This window comes from Drosophila elegans, unplaced genomic scaffold (assembly GCF_018152505.1).
Source record: "Drosophila elegans isolate 14027-0461.03 unplaced genomic scaffold, ASM1815250v1 contig_208, whole genome shotgun sequence".
Taxonomy (NCBI): domain Eukaryota; kingdom Metazoa; phylum Arthropoda; class Insecta; order Diptera; family Drosophilidae; genus Drosophila; species Drosophila elegans.
In genome coordinates, this window is record NW_024545578.1 from 25,376,843 (window position 1) to 25,397,985 (window position 21,143).

At 36.4% G+C, this 21,143-nt stretch overlaps 1 protein-coding gene across 4 annotated transcripts in view; it reads left to right on the forward strand.

Moving 5' to 3' along the window:
- LOC108138365 (calcium-transporting ATPase type 2C member 1) overlaps positions 1-21,143 on the forward strand; it is a 48,376-nt gene that overhangs the window by 7,734 nt on the left and 19,499 nt on the right. The window contains exon 1 of one of the 4 annotated variants that reach the window (XM_017260536.2): positions 7,342-7,632. The exons of the other annotated variants lie outside the window; for them this stretch is intronic. Within the exon in view, the coding sequence (XP_017116025.1) occupies positions 7,357-7,632 (276 nt within the window). The 5' untranslated portion in view covers positions 7,342-7,356. Of the gene's footprint in view, positions 1-7,341; positions 7,633-21,143 lie in introns of those variants that run through there. 4 annotated transcript variants of the gene reach the window in all.

A 21,143-nucleotide genomic window follows, 5' to 3' on the forward strand; every position in this document is an offset into this window, starting at 1 on the left:
CTTCTTATACAAATAAGGCATTCTATATCTAATTTGTTTAAAATGAGAGTATATTGGTTACATAAAAAACGGTAACGGCTTCGTTTTAATACCCTTTCCAAATGAACCCAGGATATTTATTTCTACAGCAAGCGCTCGGTTTTGATACAGGTAACAGCTGACGCTTTACTTACATATCATATTAACAAGTTTTGCATTGACAGGCACACCTCCCCCTCGCCGTTGCAAGTGTCTTTCTTACTCGAGTGACGCACATGGGACACAGAAAGAAGGGGAAAAAATAATTTGGCATTCAAAATCGACTGACTTGGTGTAGTGACGGATATAGTCAGACTCACAGCTGGGTCAGTTTTAATCTGGGAACCTCTTCCCAGCGTTTTACCAAGTCGACTGCGAGCTGGGAATCCAATCATAAACTTTTCAAAGAAATTCAACATAAAACGAGCAGGACATCTAAGTACATTTTAAGTATATTACGACTGATAAGCAGTAGCAATGCCAATGTGTTCATTTTGAGGAAACTATTGTGCAATTACAGCAGATACATTCAAACTTCCAAAGGTTGTATTTTTTCGTCCACGAATTGCCGTTTATCCGCACGTTTACCAAATTCTATTAGAGCGTAATGTGATTGTTGAATCTTTTGCATATTTACTACGGAACACGCGAAATACCTTACGCATTTCTTGCGATACGATGGTAAAGGGTAGGGCTTCATGTCTGAAATGACACAGACACGCCACTTACAGCAAATTGAATTTCCTTGATTTTTTGAGGAGTTATATTGAGCAGTTGAAGGATTTATCAGTTCTCTTTTCCTCCTACTAAGCAAAAATAGAAGTCGTATGTGTGTGTCCCAGAATAGAAAGTTGTAAGGGTTGTCCTTTCTGTTTTTCTTTGTAGTCGCTTTATGAATTGAAATATTGACCGCTGACAGAACGGTTTCACGAACAGCCTTTCATCTCATTGTAGGACTGTCTGTGATTGTACTTTTCGTATGTCCCGGCAACCTCTCATCCTACTTCATGTACCTGTAAAAGCTCAAGCACATGCAGGGGATATATATTGAATTAATTAATTGATTAATTCTTATAGCCTTATTCTCTTCTTTTGTGTCCGTTCGAGCCGTAAAACACTCTTGTCCTACTCAGTCCCTTGCAAAAAATGCTTATTTTTATGCCCTTGCAGAGGGTATTATAATTTCAGTCAAAAGTTTGCAACGCAGTGAAGGAGACATCTCCGACCCTATAAAGTATATATATTCTTGATCAGCATCACTAGGCGAGTCGATCTAGCCATGTCCGTCTGTCTGTCCGTCCGTTTCTACGCAAACTAGTCTCTCAGTTTTAAAGCTATCTGCATGAAACTTTCCCAAAAGTAGTCTTACTATTGCAGGTAGTATATAAGTCGGAACGAGCCGGATCGGACGACTATAGCATATAGCTCCCAACAATCGAAAAAAAAATAAAAAAAAATTATATCTTTGCTGTTTTCTAATTTTTCTTTTAGTTCTTCGACATATAAAAATGGTTAAATATTTCAGAATTACGGTTTAAATTTCATAAAAATCGGACGAATATATCATATAGCTCCCATAGGAATAATCGGAAAAAAAAAAATCTAACTTTGCTGTTTTTAAATTTTTCTATTAGTTCTTCGACATATAGTAATGGTTAAATATTTCAGAATTACGGTTTAAATTTCATCAAAATCGGACGACTTTATCATATAGCTCCCATAGAAACATTTGGAAAAAAATACAAACAAAAATTATAACTTTACTGTTTTTAAACTTTTCTATTCTTCGACATATAGTAATGGTTAAATATTTCAGAACTACGGTTAAAATTTCATCAAAATCGGACGACTATATCATATGTTTGCCGAAGTTTGCTTCCTTTCTTGTTAATAATAAAGCTAAACAAAAAGGGTAAATGTAAAATATGAAAGAAAAATTTTAAAAATTAATAAAAACAAGAAAGGAAGCAAACTTCGGCAAGCCGAAGTTTATATACCCTTACAGCTATTGCAAAATTTAGATTCCTTAAAAAATGTAAGCTATGAAGATTTTCAGATCAATAATTCGATCGTTTGTATGGCAGCTTTATGATATCGTTATTTAATTTTAATAAAATTAATGCGTAGTTCTGAATTACTAAAAAATAACTATGTCCAAAAGATTTTTTTTTTAATTACAAAAAATCAAAAAACCCTTTTTAAAATTTAGTATTCTATTACTGCGTTGATATATGATATAGTCGACCGATCCGGCCTTTTCCGTTTATTACCCTAGTAGCATTATAAAGTTAGGCCCTTGCTTCACAAACTGTGAGAGCCCAGTGCTTGTAAGCTTTTCCGCATTTGAGAAGTGGATGTAAAAAGAAATTGAAATAATGGAAAAGCATGTTGCAAAAGCAGACCCAAAAAAAACGTGTATAAAACGTGTAGAATGAACATGACCACAAAGCGCAGTTTACGAGTATGATGATAAGACGGCCGAAACCAGCGGAGGTAAATGGAATGGGATGATAATGATTTCAACTTGTGCTACGTGAAGTTATGACCACCACTACCAAGAACACTAACCACTTCAAAATCATCAAGAGCTAGAAAAGCTGCAGCCAACGTTCCGTTTCCTTCTGTTCAGAAAAAAATGGTTTAACACTCCGAGAAAAGGATCTCTGAAAGAGTTGTGTAAATTAAAATGTAACGTATTCCTATCGAATCAGACAACGAATTCCTTAAATGGTGAGCAATCTCTAAAGTAGATAACATTTCCAGATCGAATTCTTCCATAAAGGACGGACTGTTGATTTTTACTCAATTTAGATCATATATGAATTCTTCAAATGATTAAACTTCAAAAAAGTCCGTAGTCTAATAATTTTATTCCACGGAACACAATATAGTAAATATATAATTGGGGTTGGTAGCAAGGACATTACAAAAGCACATAAAACAAGTTCTTCCACTAATATTATATTCTTTATTTTCTAAGGTACTCTAATTTAATATTTAATATTTAGTAAAACATTTTTTCATTGCCATTATAAGTAATGGAGTTTTTATTTTCTTCAAAAATAATGCAATTTTTTTTATTAGAATTACTTTTTTCAAATATTAAGTTGTTTTTGTATTAGCATTACTTTTTAAAAATATAAAAATTAAATTTGAAATAGCATTAATTTTCTTTAAAGTATTGTAAACGCCTTAAGTTATTAGTTTATCAGGAGCCGCTCAAATTGTTGGTTACAAAAAGCGTGTTTTTTTTATTTAAAAGCCGATCCACAGTCTGTGACCATATATCAGTTCACATAAGTTATAGATTATTGTTTATGAAGTAATTACAATAAACACTTAAGCCTAAAAAGTTTGTTATGATATTGACTAGATGTTTACAGTACTTTTCGTTAGAAGTACTTTTCACAAAAGTAAATAATTATCTAGTATTGCTTATTTTAATGATATTGAAAACTGATATTACTAGCACTACTTTCCTTAATTACAAAACTATTTCATTAGGCATCGTATTGATCTCTAAAGAGTTTTTACATTATCGCCTAACATTTGACCATAAGCATGAACACTGACTAAAATATTTTTTAGCTTTTGATTTTAAACCTTTTAAACTTTTTTTTTTAATTGTTTTTTTTTTACCTCTCTCTTAAGAGTCTAACAAAAAATATTCAAATCTTAGCTCAACTATATTATTTAAATAAAACAGTTTCGCTCTAATCTGTAAGGGCTGTTGAGCCGATTTAGCTGTCTAACTTGTTGGTTGGGATTATATTATGTTTAACTTTTCTGCTCTAAGTTCCTTCCTAACGAGTTATACCAGGTGGGTTAAAAATTGTCATTCGATGTTGTTTGCCTCTGTACCTGTTTGAACCTGTAGAATTTTATTCGTCAAGTCGAAAAAATTATATCGTCCCAATAGGCGCGGTATGGAGTGGTCAAATCGGGCGATCTCCAAATCGAGCCATGAGACGACCCGGGAACGCCGTCTTCAGAATTTTGGTTGTGGGTCGCGCAGTTTGTGCCGTTGCTCCGTCCTGTTGGAACCACATGTCCTCCAGTCCTAATTCGCCCAATTGCGGCAGAAAAAACTCGGTTCGATGGCTCCTTCAGTGTGAGCAGCGCACCATGCAGTCACTTTTGAACGGGTGTAATGGCTCTTGGTGCATCACTTGTGGATTTTTGGTGCCCCAGGAGCGGTAGTTAGGCTTGTTGGCGTACTATCTGAGGTGGAAATGAGTTTCATCGCCCATTTTAACATTAAATAATTTTTTAAAATTTGTTTGAATCACGTTCCCTCAATTCCAGGAAGATCATAGGGCTCCAAATATCTGTGGTCGGTAATCTGGTGGGAGAACTCTACTCCAGCCAAAAATGGTATGTTTTTATTGCATGCAGAGGGTATTCTATGTAATATCAATTAAAACTTTGCAACTATAAAGTTATGATCAGTATCACTAGCAGAGTGGAATTAGCCATGTCCGTCTGTCCCTTGGCCGGTTTCTAAGCAAACTAGACTCCCAGTTTAAAAGCTATTTCAAAAAAAAAGTCAAAAAATTCGTATTTCTATTGCATGTTGTATATGAGTCGGGACATTCCAAATCGGAATTTGAAACCAAAACTTCATTGCTTTTATGTTTATATGATACACTCCTAGATATGATGGTTTACTGTTTTAAAATTACTGTTTTAATTTTATAAAAACTTAAATAACTAAACACTAAAAAATTGAAAATTTCTACGGTAAATCGAAATAGCTTTGTTGTTATACACATAAATCGTTTTAAAGACTATTTTGTAGTTTATGAATATGAATTTCGGCTTACCGAAGTTGTTCCATTATTGCTTTAACTGATTTCTTTATAATTTATATCACTACTATAAACAGCACCTAGGTCAAATAGATAAAATAAAAAAAAACCTTTCTAGTGCATTAAAAAAGTAATTGTGTTTTTGGGCAACGTGATTTGAATCAAAACGCAAATTTTATTCTGAGTGCAAAGCAATTGGGGATTTAAGGGAGTAGAAAGGGGGATTAGCCCTTGTAAAAACAATTAAAATGGCCCCCGATAAAAGGACACGAGCGAGTTGAGTAACGAAACATTATTACGGAAGTTGGGGTAATGGTACTGCCCCTCGCATCCACTCTTCATAATTTTTTGCCTGCCGCAGCAGCTTACAAGACCCCCATTGCCAAATGGTTGATATGTGCCGTCGCTATTTGGTCCTGTCTGTGTCAACAGCATAGGGCTTATGTGCGATGCATCCGACCCCTCCGTCAACGTTTGGCATGCTTATCAAGAGCTACCAGCACACGAATACTTCAGACCTCAGATTCGCTGCTTTTGGTGACAGTCAGAGAAAATCAAGCGCAAATCTAAAAGTATTTCCGAAAAAGAATGTCGATTTCTGTCAATATTTCCTCATGTTAAGCGATTCCTTAAAAAATAAATATCTAGTACACATATCTGTCCTGATCCATAATATATATTCGCAAATGCCTCACATAGTTCAGACAAAAATACGTCTAATATATTTTATTTTTAATAGTTTAATTTTCTCCATAAACTCTGCATTCTAGCTAAAGAGTTTAAGCAACGACAGAATGCTGGCTGTATTCCACCAAGCCGAAAAGTATGCACTATTTTAAACTCCAGGTTCCATTCTCGAACAAATTTGTGTGCAGTGAATGTAAGGCGGAATGACATGAATTTTATTTGACTGGCCAATACTACATTGTCTGTCCCGGGTCCTTATCTAGATAAACGGGCAGTACGCAAAAGGACGAAGCAGAAGCCAGAAGTTTATAAAAATAACTGTGGCTCGTATCTGCCAGATACATATATAGAGCTATACACAGCGCACCTACCCACGCCTCAGTGCAAGAAGGAAAATTCCACTTTGAGCTTGCAGTTTTTTGGCAATTTTTGTATGCAAGTGATGGGAGGTCGTGCGGCGGAAGTATAAGCTGTGCTAATGTCTGTCAGCGGCCAACCGCACGCAGTCTGGATTGCATTTACAAATTCAGTTAGTCCTGTGTGGGAGGCTCGAGAAAGTGCCAGGAAAGCGCAGGGAAAGTCCAACAGAATATTTTGCTACATTTTTGCAAAAGAGTTTTGCGTCCAGGAGCTGGCTATAAACACTTGCAGTGCACTCGGGCACATGGCAGCAGCTGCTTAAAAACCCAAAAGCCAAAATTAGATGCACTGCACTTCGGTTGGATTTTCAGGTTCACTTTTTACTGACCCTGGCAATCTCTAACTGCTCGGTCCTGCATCCGCCACTATTATTTAAACACCTCAGGCTTTGTGCGGCAATTGCCAACGTTACATAGGTTTATAAATCCAAATTAAAAAAGTTTTCATTGGCAGTCCCTGTAAAAGAGTGTTGTCTGTTTATGATTGCGCTTTGTTTTGCTCCTCCCGATTCTTTTCTGAGCTGGCAGCCAAAAACTTTTTCTGCAAAGCTTTCATAGAATACGAACCTTGAATGTATGGTTCTGAATAGAATGTGTTTTTGGAAGGTTTTCATACCCTGCAACCTTTATGTATGAATTGATTGTTTCTATAAAAGCAAATAAAAACCATTTTTTTTTAGAGAATATAGTCGTTCTATCCGTGCTTGGTGTTAGACTGTTCGCGCGATGAACGCTGATCAAGAATGAATACAGTGTCGGAGTAGGCAATTTGACATATTTCTGTCCAAAATTAGAATATTTATTGCAAGGGTATTAAATACTCAAAAGCATCTGTGTAATCGCATGTAGAAGTATGGGAATTTAAAATCCAATATTGTTTGTCACCTCAAATTCAGGTGATGTTTTGTGTTCCCCACCTCTGGTCAGGCTGAAACCCCAATGCGCTGTGGTTTTGCAGCCAACGACTGTATCTCTCGCTGGTCATTGCACCAATCTACTTCCCTCGGCCCCCTGAAAAGAATCCATTTAAAATTGAAATGCCTCTTCATTTCGGTGAAACACATTCGAAATTGCATTTGCAACAAAGTGTTAAATGTGGTCCTTGCAGTTGTTTCTTACTGTCGGGACCCACAACTATGGTAGCTGAAGTCCTGCAAGTCCTGCAGTTCAGACAGAGGATGTTTTTCAATGGAATACAAAATTTGTCCATATGGCATCACTTAAGTTTTCCCACTCGCTGCCCTGCCTCTGGCCGTTAATCAGATTACTTACCGCCCATGGGTGGTTTAATGGATATTATCAGCAGGGCAGCATGCGTAGGACATTGACGGGAATGTCGGGGATGGGAAGGCTTAAGTTCAGTGCTCTGCACGAGGCGGCAGCCTCAGCTTCATTGAGTCTTACTTCAGTATAAATTCGCCCAAATGCCTCAGAGTTTAAAGCCTTTGACGACGAAGCGTCGGGTCCCTCCGGCAGTTCCCGGCTCCACGGTGCCGTTGAGCCCCCTGGCAGAAAGCCCAGCGACTTCAAGTGGCCTTCGCAATCGCCATCCTAAGATCAGGGGCGTCGGGAGCAAGTCCAAGCTACGGAGGAGTATCGGCAACGTCAAGGAGCAGCGGAACGTCAAACAGGATGTCAGGCCGGGCAGTGTAGCAGACAAAAAAGATAGAATCGAAACAGATGAGGACTTAGTCGAACAGGTGAGAGACCATAAAAGGTTAGGCTTCTGTTTACTTCGACTACTTCGATGTGATCTGGCAAAGGTACTTTGTTATGGGGCGTGTTTTCTGGACGATTTCATCTCTTTCGTCCCTGTCTTGGGTCGTGTCTGTGCATAATTTGGGTCTAGCAATTTTTTTAAATACACAAACGTACAGACGTGTCGTCCTTCAGTAATGGTGATGCGTACTCTAAGCTGTGTGGGCAAAAAAGCCTTTTCAAAACTCTTTATAAATGATTGATTTTACAATTATTTTGGACTTGTTTTGTGTTGCCAGTTTATCAAATTAGCTTAACGAATTCTTTTTAAGTTGGTGTCATAAACCTTTTCCATACAACTTATCTAAAAAGTCACATTCAAAATTCATATTTAGTCGAGATTTCGGTGGCCTTCCCTGTTTTGGAGTATCAAAAATAATTTTACTGTAAGGTACAATTTATGATAAAGGGTTCATTGTATATGAATAGTTTTGGTTCTTTTCGATTAATTTCCTACTCATTGGTAGAAGACCGCGCTGTGCCCCAAATTTTCGCCAAACAAATTATTACTATGAGTTAATATCAGGGTTCGTAAAATAACACATAAAAACAAGGATAAGTTTTATACTCGACATTTTCGATTACGGCCATTTCAGCTGGAGGCTAGCCATGTTACAAGAAATTCATACAGTAAGATCATATTAAATTTAACAAAATCTTTTTAATAAAAAACTTAAATCAAAAATTTAGATCGCAAATTCTTAAGAATGAATTTCGCATAAAATTAGCTTTTACTCACTGTCTACCTGCACTATGCTCTCAGCAAACATATGAACAAGCAAAATTAAAATTTCTTTTATCACAAAAATTCTTCTTACCAGGGCCTTTCTTTTTCAAGGTATGTTTACATTACCCTAAAAACAAGAAAGAAAGCAAACTTCGGCAAGCCGAAGTTCATATACCCTTGCAGCTATTGCAAGAATTTAACATTTTTGAAAACATTAAAATTATGATTTACTGCGTTGAAGCTATGATGATTAGCAGCTCAATTATTTGATAGTTATTTTATATATTTTTATTATTTCTATGGGAGCTATATGATATAGATGTCCGATTTTGATAAAATCTAAACCATATCTCTGAAATATTTAACCATTGCTATATGTCGAAGAACTGAACAAAAAATTAAAAAACAGAAAAGTTATAATTTTTTTCATTTATTTTTCCGATTGTTCCTATGGGAGCTATATGCTATAGTCGTCCGATTTTGATATAATTTAAACCGTAAATCGGAAAAATTTAACCATTACTAAATGTCGAAGGACTAAACAAAAAATTAAAAAACAGCAAAGTTACAATTTTTTTCATTTATTTTTCCGATTGTTCCTATGGGAGCTATATGCTATAGTCGTCCGATTTTGATGAAATTTAAACCGTAAATCGGAAATATTTAACCATTACTAAACGTCGAAGAACTAAACAAAAAATTAAAACAGGAAAGTTATAATTTGTTTTCATTTATTTTTCCGATTGTTCCTATAGGAGCTATTCCGACTTATGTACTACCTGCAATAGAAAGACAACTTTTGGGAAAGTTTCATGCAGATAGCTTTAAAACTGAGAGACTAGTTTGCATATAAACGGACGGACAGACGGACAGACTGACAGACGGACGGACAGACGGACATGACTAGATCGACTCTACTAGTGATGCTGATCAAGAATATATATACTTTATAGGGTCGGAAACGTCTCCTTCACTGCGTTGCAAACTTCTGACTGAAATTATAATACCCTCTGCAAGGGTATAATTAATCAGGGGGTGACACCAGTATTATTCACGAAGAATTAGGCCATTTTTGGGATTTTTTTTTTTAACCTAGTACTCAGATCGACGAAAACCGTTCGCCGCCTATGAGAGAAAGCGAGAGGCAAATAACCGGCAAACACTTCACGACAGTGCCCTTTTGCACGTTGGTACTCAGCTCGCAGGAAAAAATACTAGAAATGTGCAGAGTGTTGCCAGACGTCAGGGATGAACTCTCGATGAAAGTTTGCCCAAAAGGCAAGACAAAAAGAATAGCAAATTTAATCTTTGGTGTTGTTGGACTTGAACTTGCAAACATAATGGAGGGAAAATAGACATAAACACGAAAAAGCCGCTTATCAGCCACCATTCCAATACCAAATTTTCATTGCGTAGTTAATATTGTGTTAGCCCCTTAAAATTATCGTTCCTAGATTTCATTTTTCCACTCGCCCTCATCAATTGCGTGCTAATGAGGTGTACGACCGAAATGGAATAGAAATAAAATTAGACCAGAAGTCGTTAGGCGGAATAAGCAGCTCTGGGAAGGATTGATGTAAATTTGCTTCGTTAGCTGATATCTGACTGCCTGAGTTCAGAACTTCACCTTTCATACTTACGCGCACACCCTTCACAGATTGGTTTAAGTTCAGCCGAGCGAGGCTTTTGTTTTACTACGCCCATTTTGGTGCTTGGCTATAAATCTGTTTCTCTTTCTTTTCCTTCATCAGCTGATTGCGCTTTTCTTTCTGGAATATTACTTTTTGCGGCTTTTCCGAGTTGGTGGACTCTTTCCTTGGAAAGGGTGGTATGCTGGGTGGGCACTTAACGGCTTCGTTGCTTTGGATGTTAGATGAATGGACCGGCTAAGACGTGGAAACGAACTTTATAGAGTTGCAAACTTGTTTCAGATGATGTAAGTGGCTAGAAATTGCAGCAAACGGGCAGACCCCTGCCCGTGTCTCATTTAATTTTTTGTGCAACTGGGTGCGTTGTGGGTGCTCTATCTCCTAGTGGAAGTTTGTGAAAGGAAAAAATTGATTTTTCAACTTTGTCTCTACCTGCTATCCGGTGACCTGAATCTTACATTTGATACTTGGCGCTCAACTTATCAAATTCCTCTCATTAAACCAAGTGATTATCTGTTGAAATTCTTTGCTTCGCTTTGCTATAGATGGCTGGATACTCAACGTTGACTTTAGCTGACAATTGGAATCATCAACACAAATAATTTCCAAAAAAAAAAAGCGGTTCGCCTGAAAATATGCCAAAAGGTATTCATTCAAAATACTCGCTCTTCAGTTTTGCCAAACTCATTATGCGGACGCTGGCTGACAAGATGTCTATAAATTTAATAAGCGTTGAATGTTAATATATCTTTTTTGGTGTTGCTTATTTATTGACTATTAGACACGTTTTCTGCATTAAACATTTCTGATCGCGGTGCTTGAAGCAATTCAAAGTAAGCAATATGCAAACGGTCGGTGAAAACTCTCATAAAAATGATTGAACTGAAGATTCTGATAACTACTCCAAATCAATGTCGAAAATTAACTGACCGCCATATAACTGGGTATTAAGTTATATACTGTTGTTTGTATTTCAGCTTGTTACAAGCTCCAATTGAATATACCATAATTCAATATTTCTGTAACGACATCCAACCTTATTTTTCCCGTTCTGGTTGATTTGTTAAGTTGCTAAACATAATCAATCTCACTTTAGTGCTGTAAATACAATTAAAACAAGCGTCCCTCAGCGCTTGTCTGCTTTTACCAGTTTCCGGTGTTGATTTAGCTAATTGAAAATTGTAATTAAATTGACCACCAGCGTGTCCTGCTACCAATATAAACACAATCGATTGCAAGGAAGAAAATACAAACATTTGTGATAATTCGCTTTTTTAAACCAAACAAATTATTTACCGGCGAATGGCGACAAATATAAGATTATCGTTTCAGGCATTGAGGTTGTGCATTTTAAAAAAGCATCAATCGGCATGCTGTATTGTCTGGAGATTTACTCGACACCTAAACTCTAAATTCTGTGAACGAATGACGGACAATTTAATAAAGGGTAGCAGTTTTTATCTCTAGTTTACAAATATTTATTTCTTTAAAAACATAGAGGATACTGTTAAAAAGCACAAAAAGCCAAAAAATTAAAAAGACGAATCTTTTCCGATCCTAACCAAAAAATATATGTAAATATACATATACATATATCGGTATGCTAAAAAAAACATAATTTAAAATTAGAATTAACAACAACATTATGTAAATTAAATATATACTGTTTTTTAAAACTTTACCATTTAAACAATATTTTGGTGATCCCAAAATGCTTTTGGTTGGTAAAAGGGAAAGTCCAGGCACCACTTCTAAGTTTGCATATCTGTATGAGATACTTTTTCTTCTCGGCGCACTTGATTGAGCTTTTCCCTTGGTTTACACGTAAATTAATAGCAACGCAAAAAGGCAATTCTAAAGAGAGAAAATCGAAGCTAATCATAGCGAAGAAGACCCATCTCGAGGTTGGAGGGCTTGGCTTGTGAGAGTGAACTGTCCGTTAACTGTTGTGGGAAAAATGTCCTTTGAGTCGGCACACATATTAATTCCACAAGAAATTCCATTCCGCATACCAGAAAATTGCAATTTGCTAGTCAATAATATGTAAATTATCACGCCCGCCGCGCATTAAATTCCCTTGCGAGTACTGTTTAAAAGCGAAAAGGATTTTTATATTTAATCGTTATTTAAATACATCAAAAAACAAGAAAGAAAGCAAACTTCGGCAAGCCGAAGTTCATATACCCTTGCAGCTATTGCATGAATTAAATACTTTTGAAAACATTTAAATTATGATTTACTTGAGTATATGCTGAAAAACATTGAAACTATGATGATTTGCAGCTCAATTATTATATAGTTATTTTATATATTTTTATTATTTCTATGGGAGCTATATGATATAGTCGTCCGATTTTGATAAAATTTAAAACATAATTCTGAAATAATTAAACATTGCTATATGTCGAAGAACTAAACAAAAAATTAAAAAACAGAAAAGTTATAATTTTTTTTCATTTATTTTTCCGATTGTTCCTATGGGAGCTATATGCTATAGTCGTCCGATTTTGATGAAATTTAAAACATAATTCTGAAATATTTAACCATTACTATATCTCGAAGAACTAAACAAAAAATTAAAAAACAGCAAAGTTACAATTTTTTTTCAATTATTTTTCCGATTGTTCCTATGGGAGCTATATGCTATAGTCGACCGATTTTGATGAAATTTAAACCGTAAATCGGAAATATTTAACCATTACTATATGTTGAAGAACTAAACAAAAAATTAAAAAACAGCAAAGTTATAATTTTTTTTCATTTATTTTTCCGATTGTTCCTATGGGAGCTATATGCTATAGTCGTCCGATCCGGCTCGTTCCGACTTATATACTACCTGCAATAGAAAGACAACTTTTGGGAAAGTTTCATGCAGATAGCTTTAAAACTGAGAGACTAGTTTGCATATAAACGGACGGACAGACGGACAGACGGACAGACGGACAGACGGACGGACAGACGGACATGGCTAGATCGACTCTACTAGTGATGCTGATCAAGAATATATATACTTTATAGGGTCGGAAACGTCTCCTTCACTGCGTTGCAAACTTCTGACTGAAATTATAATACCCTCTGCAAGGGTATAAAAAACACATATTTGACATTTTATAAATTTTAAGTTAACATTAAACTATATAGGCAGATTCCACATTATCAGTATAATTCCAATGCTACATAATATAAAACCTAAAAGTAGTTTCATTTCCTAGTCGACGAGTCTCAATTTTGCATTCAGTGCTGTCAGTTTTAAATCGAAGGATTAATTTTTATATTTTTAAATGCAGTAAGATAACACGCATCCTACTTTCGTTAAGGCACTTTTCTTAATTAATTTTTACATTTTGAATAACTTTTTGGTATTACAAAATATAAAATTTTTGTATTTTTGAACTTTAACTTGTCCTTAACCCTCTAACCCTTTTTTATCATTCGATTTATTTTTTTATTTCAAAACGGGAAGTTTACTTTGTGTATACAGGAGGGCAACTAAAATATATTTAAGAAATCAAAAAGTTTTCGCAACATTTTTCTGTACCTTCAATACGTTATTAGTATAAAAGAACTATAACTTCTGAACAGCCTTTGAAAACTTAATGCTTATCAACACACAGGACGTTAATGAGTTTAACCTTTTGGGCGGCAAAGAACGCACCGAGAATTTGTATACATTCTAAACAAGAACGATAGTACGCATCTCCCTCTTAAAAGAAAATACGTTAAAATGCAACAACTCCCATGGCAACCATTGCTGCTCGCAGCCGTGCAACCAATGAAGCTTGCAACATACAAAACCATCAGACAAGGAATGCTAGATAACTACTTCAACGTTCGCTCCCCATTTTATCACTCATCTTGGCTTTGTTTTCAACGCTGTGATATTGAAATGACAATTTGCATATTTTCTCCTCCCAGATGCACACTATAACAAATACACAAAGAACCATAGAGAAGGTGGTGATGGGCATGACAGACTTGCATCGGCAGCTGTTTCCAATCCTTTTTATCAAATATTTAAGTGGTCGCTCTGTAACACAACACACGCCCTATACACTTTCCGGTTATGGAACTCAAGGCGTATAAAATCATGATTATTATTATTTTTGTGTACCGACAAAACTAAGAAATTTTAAAATTAAAGAGTTTTTGCCATATATTCATTAGCACTAGAATAACTCTGTTCTAGAGTTCTTATTTATATGAAACGCTGATGAGGGTCCATTACCAGTTAGATGGTGGGTGGTTCTGTGAGGTGGTCCTGTACGTGGTCCTGTACGTGGTCCTGTACGTGGTCCTGTAGGTCGTCCTGTAGGTGGTCCTGGTGATAGTCCTGTGGGCGGTCCTGTGGGCGGTCCTGTGGGCGGTCCTGTGGGAGGAATGAATCCAATACCCTTTTGTATGCGACGTCTGGCCTTGTCGCTGTGAACCGCCGTCTGAGCATTTCGAAATTGCGTCTATAGGACAAGATGAGACCTCTTCCACTCCCAACTCACCCTCCTCGTCTGACTTTTTTTTTATCTCCCTGCTGCTCTCGAGTGTCAAAGTGAAGGATTCTCCCGAAGCTGGCATCCTACTGCAGGCGTTGTAAACTATAATAATATACCTACCACCCTATTCGTCTTATCAAAAGTATCTTCTGTGAAAGCTTGCATGTTTTGTTATTTCTGTAGACGTACTCAGTCGTGCAAGGAGAAGGAGAACATCGCGTGTGTTAAATATTTGGGACATAACGAATAAAGGTATTTCATTCGTTTCGAATTAGTTGGGCTGCTCCTCTTGGAAGATATGCTTGCTCCTTTTGGAAGATATGCAAGAGAATTAGAGAAGGGTTGAGGTTTTCTTAGCCTCACAATGCAACCTAAAAAATGCAAAGGCGCAGGGCAATAACTTCCGCTCACTTCACATTGCTTCCCTGACTTCCCGTCAACCTTTCGAAACGCTTTCCTACCTCCGCTTTTAATAGGATTTCAGTTTCGGGGCCAAAAGTGACGGCCTGCATATTTTTAAGGGTTCCATTAAGAAGCTTCCATGCACGCTGGGAAAAGGGATCGAGCGAGGGTGCCAGGAAAATTGGCAATCGACGTTACCCAGATTGGACGGAAAATACAATTCGCCGCAATTGTTTGGCTTGGCTCCGCTGGGTTCGGTTCGCCAGATTGAGATTGATTCGCGTCTGGAGCAGTGGGTCCATTCGACCAAAAGTTAAAGTTGTTTAGCTTTAACCTCTTGCCGTTGAGCTGCACTTAATGACGCATAAAATGTTGGGTCGCCATCGTAGGACATGCGACCTAAATCATGTGCCCGGACGAAGCCATTGGGTAAGCAGCTTACACGCCGTAAACTGTGCAAGTAAGATGGCAGTTTGGAGGCGAGGGAACGCGAGTGCATATGGGTATGCACTTGAGCGAGGCTCGACTTACTTCAACATTTAATGTATAACATCAAGTCTCTTGCGCTTGTAATGACTTCGCGGATCGAATACACTCGACTCGATGCGTTACTTCATGTCATTAAACGAAACTCAACCTCTCTTTTTGGATTGTTTGGTGGAGCTTTCATATCCTGGCTCCTCAAAATGTATGGAATTTCTCAATTGCAGAGTCATCGCATCACATCTTTAACAAGACTAAATAGTCCATTTGCTCATCATTAGCGCTCGTGCTGGCACCTCCTGTTCGAGTATTGAATGCCGTATAAAGTTTTTGAGTCCTCGAAACGTTGATCATCTCTCCTTACTCACTCCTTCTCTGCCGTCACTTGAGCTTCTCGTTTCTATACACTTTGCTTTTTTCGTGCACTTCCGGCGAGCTCGTTAGAATTTTCCTTCTCTGCGGAATTAGTTTTTTCATGAGACATTTGCTATGCAAACTAACCAGTGACCCAAGCCCTCAGGCACGGAGGCCAAGAAAAATGGGTGCACTTGCTAACCATTTTTTACGCTCGAAGAGTCCTGCTTTTGGCCGTTAAGTAACGCACAGTTTTGGCCAACAGTTTCATGTTACGTGGCTCTAAAACGCCCTCAACCCCATTTACTACGTTTCATCGTGGCGTCTAGCCAGCTGAGCTATGGCATTGGAATGATAAATGCGTGACGTCTAGTGGTCAGATATTTAAAGTCAGTCCAACAAAATTGTACTGGGAATATACTGCCTCTTTAAAAATATTTATTATGCTGAAATTTCAAAAAAACAAGAAAGGAAGCAAACTTCGGCAAGCCGAAGTTCATATACCCTTGCAGCTATTGCAAGAACTAAATATTTTTGAAAAAATTAAAATTATGATTTACTTGCGTATATGTTTAAAAACATTGAAGCTATGATGATATGCAGTCCTATTATTAGATAGTTATTTTATATATTTATATTATTTCTATGTGAGCTATATGATATAGTCGTCCTATTTTGATGAAATTTAAACCGTAATTCTGAAATATTTAACCATTACTATATGTCGAAGAACTAATAAAAAAAATTTATAAAACAGCAAAGTTATAATTTTTTTGGTATGTTTTTTCCGATTGTTCCTATGGGAGCTATATGATATAGTCGTCCGATTTTCATGAAATTTAAACCGTAATTCGGAAATATTTAACCATTACTATATGTCAAAGAAATAAAAAAAAAATTAAAAAACGGCAAAGTTATAATATTTTTTTATTTATTTTTTCGATTGTTCCTATGGGAGCTATATGCTTTAGTCGTCCGATCCGGCTCGTTCCGACTTATATACTACCTGCAATAGAAAGACAGCTTTTGGAAAAGTTTCATGCAGATAGCTTTAAAACTGAGAGACTAGTTTGCGTAGAAACGGACGGACAGACGGACGGACGGACGGACAGACGGACATGGCTAGATCGACTCGCCTAGTGATGCTGATCAAGAATATATATACTTTATAGGGTCGGAGATGTCTCCTTCACTGCGTTGCAAACTTCTGACTGAAATTATAATACCCTCTGCAAGGGTATAAAAATAAATATCAATTAGTAATAGCTTAAAATGTTTTAAATGTCAAAGCTCAGACAATAACTCTATAGCTAAACGAGCACAATTTGTTTACAACGAGTCACTATCGCTTAAAGCAGTGGTCGGTACTCATACTATAACATGCCCGCACTTTGTGCGAGTAATTTGCACGGCGAAACTTGTCAGTGTGTGTGTGCCGACTGCGGTTTCTTGTCGGACTCTGCCGACTTGGCCTTAAACAAAAATCCAGAGATAGGCCTTTGCCAACCACTGGTCTAAAGGCCTGAGTTTTGCTCCAATTTGTATATGAGTTTGGCTAATATTTTTGCCAGGTAGCTCCTTACTATACGAGAGGAACCCATGAAAACTTGCAGATTTTCTTCAACTTTTTGAAAGAGAAAGCACTTTATAAAAATGTTTTAAAGATTTTAGGACGTATTTGAAAAGTATATTTTCAGCTATATTTTAGGATTTTTTTTTTCAAAAATAATAGTATATACAAAAAAAAGTTCCCCAACTGCTGACATGGTTCCAGCCGAATGAGCAGTTTAAGATATGGAAAATATCCTGCTTCCGAAGAAATGGATTGTTTTATTGAATTGTAGTTTATTTAATGCCAAATTTACAATTTGTAACCAATCAAAAATAACGTAGGTATAGTAAACATATTCAAGAGTATTTGTCGATCTGTAAACGGAAAAACGGTTTATACCTGCGAGCTGTCGTTCATAGGAATGACGCTATTAAATTCTCGTTTTTGCCGCTTTCACTTGATATTGTTAAGAGTATAAACTATCGAAAAATCTAAACAAAAAAGTGTATAATTACAAATATGGTTTTAAGCCTAAACAAACTCGATTTTTGAACAATCAGAATAGGCGGATCCTCTGGAATATGCATTTTGGGCGTCAATATTGCTTTTTATTATAGTAACAAAAAAGATTATTAATAGCTTAGAGTTAGCTTTATTCACTTAGAAAATGGGAATTTGGTAGTTAGTTTCAGTGACTAAAACCCATCTACAAATGTGTTCTTCCTAATCGAAGGACCCAACCCTTTCCAACTGGACTAAACTTGCAAATTTAATGATTCTGCGAAACAATGGTCCGTTTAAAAGCTTGTAATCGTTGTCCATCTGTCGATCAAGTGTCAGCAAAAGTGGAATTTTCGGGTTTGCACATTTGGTTTCGGCCAGCCTAGGTTCATGGACAAGTTTAGTTCCATGCATTGGAGAAGATAAGCAATTCCGATTTGAGGGTGCTTAATTGCAATTATTGAACTAGAAAATGCATGTCAATTACCGATAGACGGCGAGCGTAGACCAATCGCTGTAAGCGAGGACTTGGAATAGGGCCCACCATTAGTCGAATCGAACGAGGCAGCTTTAATTCTTTTAAATTCCTTTTGTGGTAAGCCTGAATGAAGTTCTGGTTTTGAGCTTTGTCGATTTCATGAATTTTATTCCAAAAAGTTCAGTAAACCACAAATGTAAGCCACATAGATAGTAACCAGACAGGAATCCTAGAAGGCTTTCGAAATGCGAAGATCGCGGATGCTGGCATCAATTAGAAATGCATTCAATTTTGTTTTATTAACTTCTTGCTCGTCTCAAAGCAAAAGTGGCTGACGTTATTTTCTATTACGTCGTGCTCTTACCTATGCCTCTCCGATCGCAAGGTAATTGATGCCGAAAATTGTAACAACTATGTTTTAAAAGGAGTTAAAAACTTATTCCACAAAAAAACCCAACCCTGCCAATAGACCAAACTTCCCCCCTCCTTGTGTTTGTGTCCTACAAACTAAACAACGTAAATTAATAAAGAACTCGAGCGAGTGCTAACTGCCCCAAAAACCGCAGTGTGTACCCAAGAGGCTTCTTGTTGCCGCCTTTGTTGTCGGCTGTCAAGGAGCCGTCATTAGAAAACTTTGCTTCCCGCCAAAGGGCAAGCCAAAAATGGTGGGTTGGGTTAGGGTATAAGTTATTTGAAATATAACAGGTATAAACTGGCTAAGATTCATCACAAAAGTAATGTCAAACTTTTCGCCAGGACATGACTAGATCGACTCGGCTAGTCATCCTAATCAAGAATATATGTTCTTTATAGGGTCAAAACCGTTTCCATCTACCTGTTGCACACTTTTCAAAGATTACAATATACTCTTTTACTCTACGAGTAACGGGTATAAAAAGGTAATAGTTTTTTTGCAATTTGTTTGCACCTTTTACTTTACCTTGATTCTTAAATAATTGCACCTTGTACCTTGCCTATTTTATTGTTTTCACAAATACCTTGTATCTTACCTAGGTGTTAACTAGTATCCTTTCTAATAATGTGAATGAATCGGAGCGGAAAAAATTTATTAAAACCCCAAACATAAAATATGCACCCAGCCACGATAGACAATGTTTTCTTAGCTGTAGATTTCACGGGAATTGTACGCGACGTGAGCAGTAGAACTGGAAGAAACATCGATGTAGTAAGATTCATTAAAATATTTTTTATATATATTTTTTGTACTCCTAACTTTATGCACATTCTAACTGAGAAAATATTGTTGTTTGCGTAGAAGACATGAAAATATCAACTTCTCTAGTGATCAAGAATATACATATGTATATACTTTATAACGATTACATTGACCAACCTCTTAAGATAACTTTAAACAAAGATTACATTTTTTATGGGAAAATCACCAGATGGTCCTTGCTTACTGCTTAACTGCTTATGCAATTTATAACAAGTCACGCGGAGTAGAGGTCTCTAAAAGTGCGAAGCCATTATTTATGGTCGTTAGTGCAGTGAGAGATTCCCAAACATTGTGAATGGTGCTAATGGCAGAGCGATCAGGAAATCTCACACGCTGGCCAGTGTAGAAAATTTGCATAAAAAAATTGGAAGTGCAGCGACGACACAATGGACAGGCTTTTCCAAAAATAAAGATCGCTACAGATAGCGGTCCCATGTAATTGAGTAATTAGCAGTGGCGAAACAATTGTAAGCAAAATCGCCAATAAGCGCACACCATCCCACTGCAAACATCTCAAGGTCCCCGATCAGCATTATCAACTGAGCTATAGATCGGCGCATGTCGAACATTTGCAACACATTAACGATCAAATTCAGTTCCTGTTTCAACCAATTTTGTTTTATATTTTCGTTATTGTTAAGTACAATAATGATATCTTGAACACTTTAACGTAGCAATTGAATCAAGCTATAAGATGTAAAATGTTACATGTTTTGTAACATATGGGTTCAATTTAAGAATCCATTCAAACTCCCATTAGCATGGGGCATCGCGATGAGAACGAATTCTGCATTGGATCACAGCCTATTTAACCAAACTTTTCCAAAACTTTAACAACCTACAATATCTGAACTGGACACACAATCAAAATAATTTAAATGCAGCATAATTCTTTTATCTTCAAAACTATTTTTTATTTTTTCAAAAAGTTTGGGAAATTAATGTTTTTAAACAAGAAAAAAAATAAACATCGAGCCTATGATGGTTTTCAGCTCAATTTTTTGATCGTTTCTATTTCAATAAAATTAAAAGCGTTATTCGAAACAAAAAAAAATTGGAAAATATGAAGTTAAAATATTTTTTTCATATAAGTTTATAAGTATGTAGATTGTCGGCTTTGTCTGAAGAATGTTCTGACGAAATGATTACATTGGAAAGGCTTCAGATAAAAAAAGTCTGCATTAAGGGGTTATTCCTCTGGTTTAGAAATTTGAAATATAAATAAATAAAAATATTTTATTGGAACCTACCTAATGTCATGATTTCGAAAAAACATTCTTCCGACATCCAAAATTTTAAGTCATGATTAATAAATCGTTTGAAACACAACATTATCAGACAAAATCACGTAAAAACGTGTCCTGCAGTTTTATTAATTATTTTGTTAAGCGGATAACTTCAGATGTTGCAGATTTATACATTTTTGGATAGTGCTTGGTTAAATAAAAGCTGTAAGGCACTGTACATATGTATGTAGATATTTATGAAGGTAAAATAGTTCTAAACAAAAAATGCAATATGAAATGATTTGTTTAGCAGGTTTAATATTTTTCCACTCTAACTTAAATAAGCCATTCTATTCT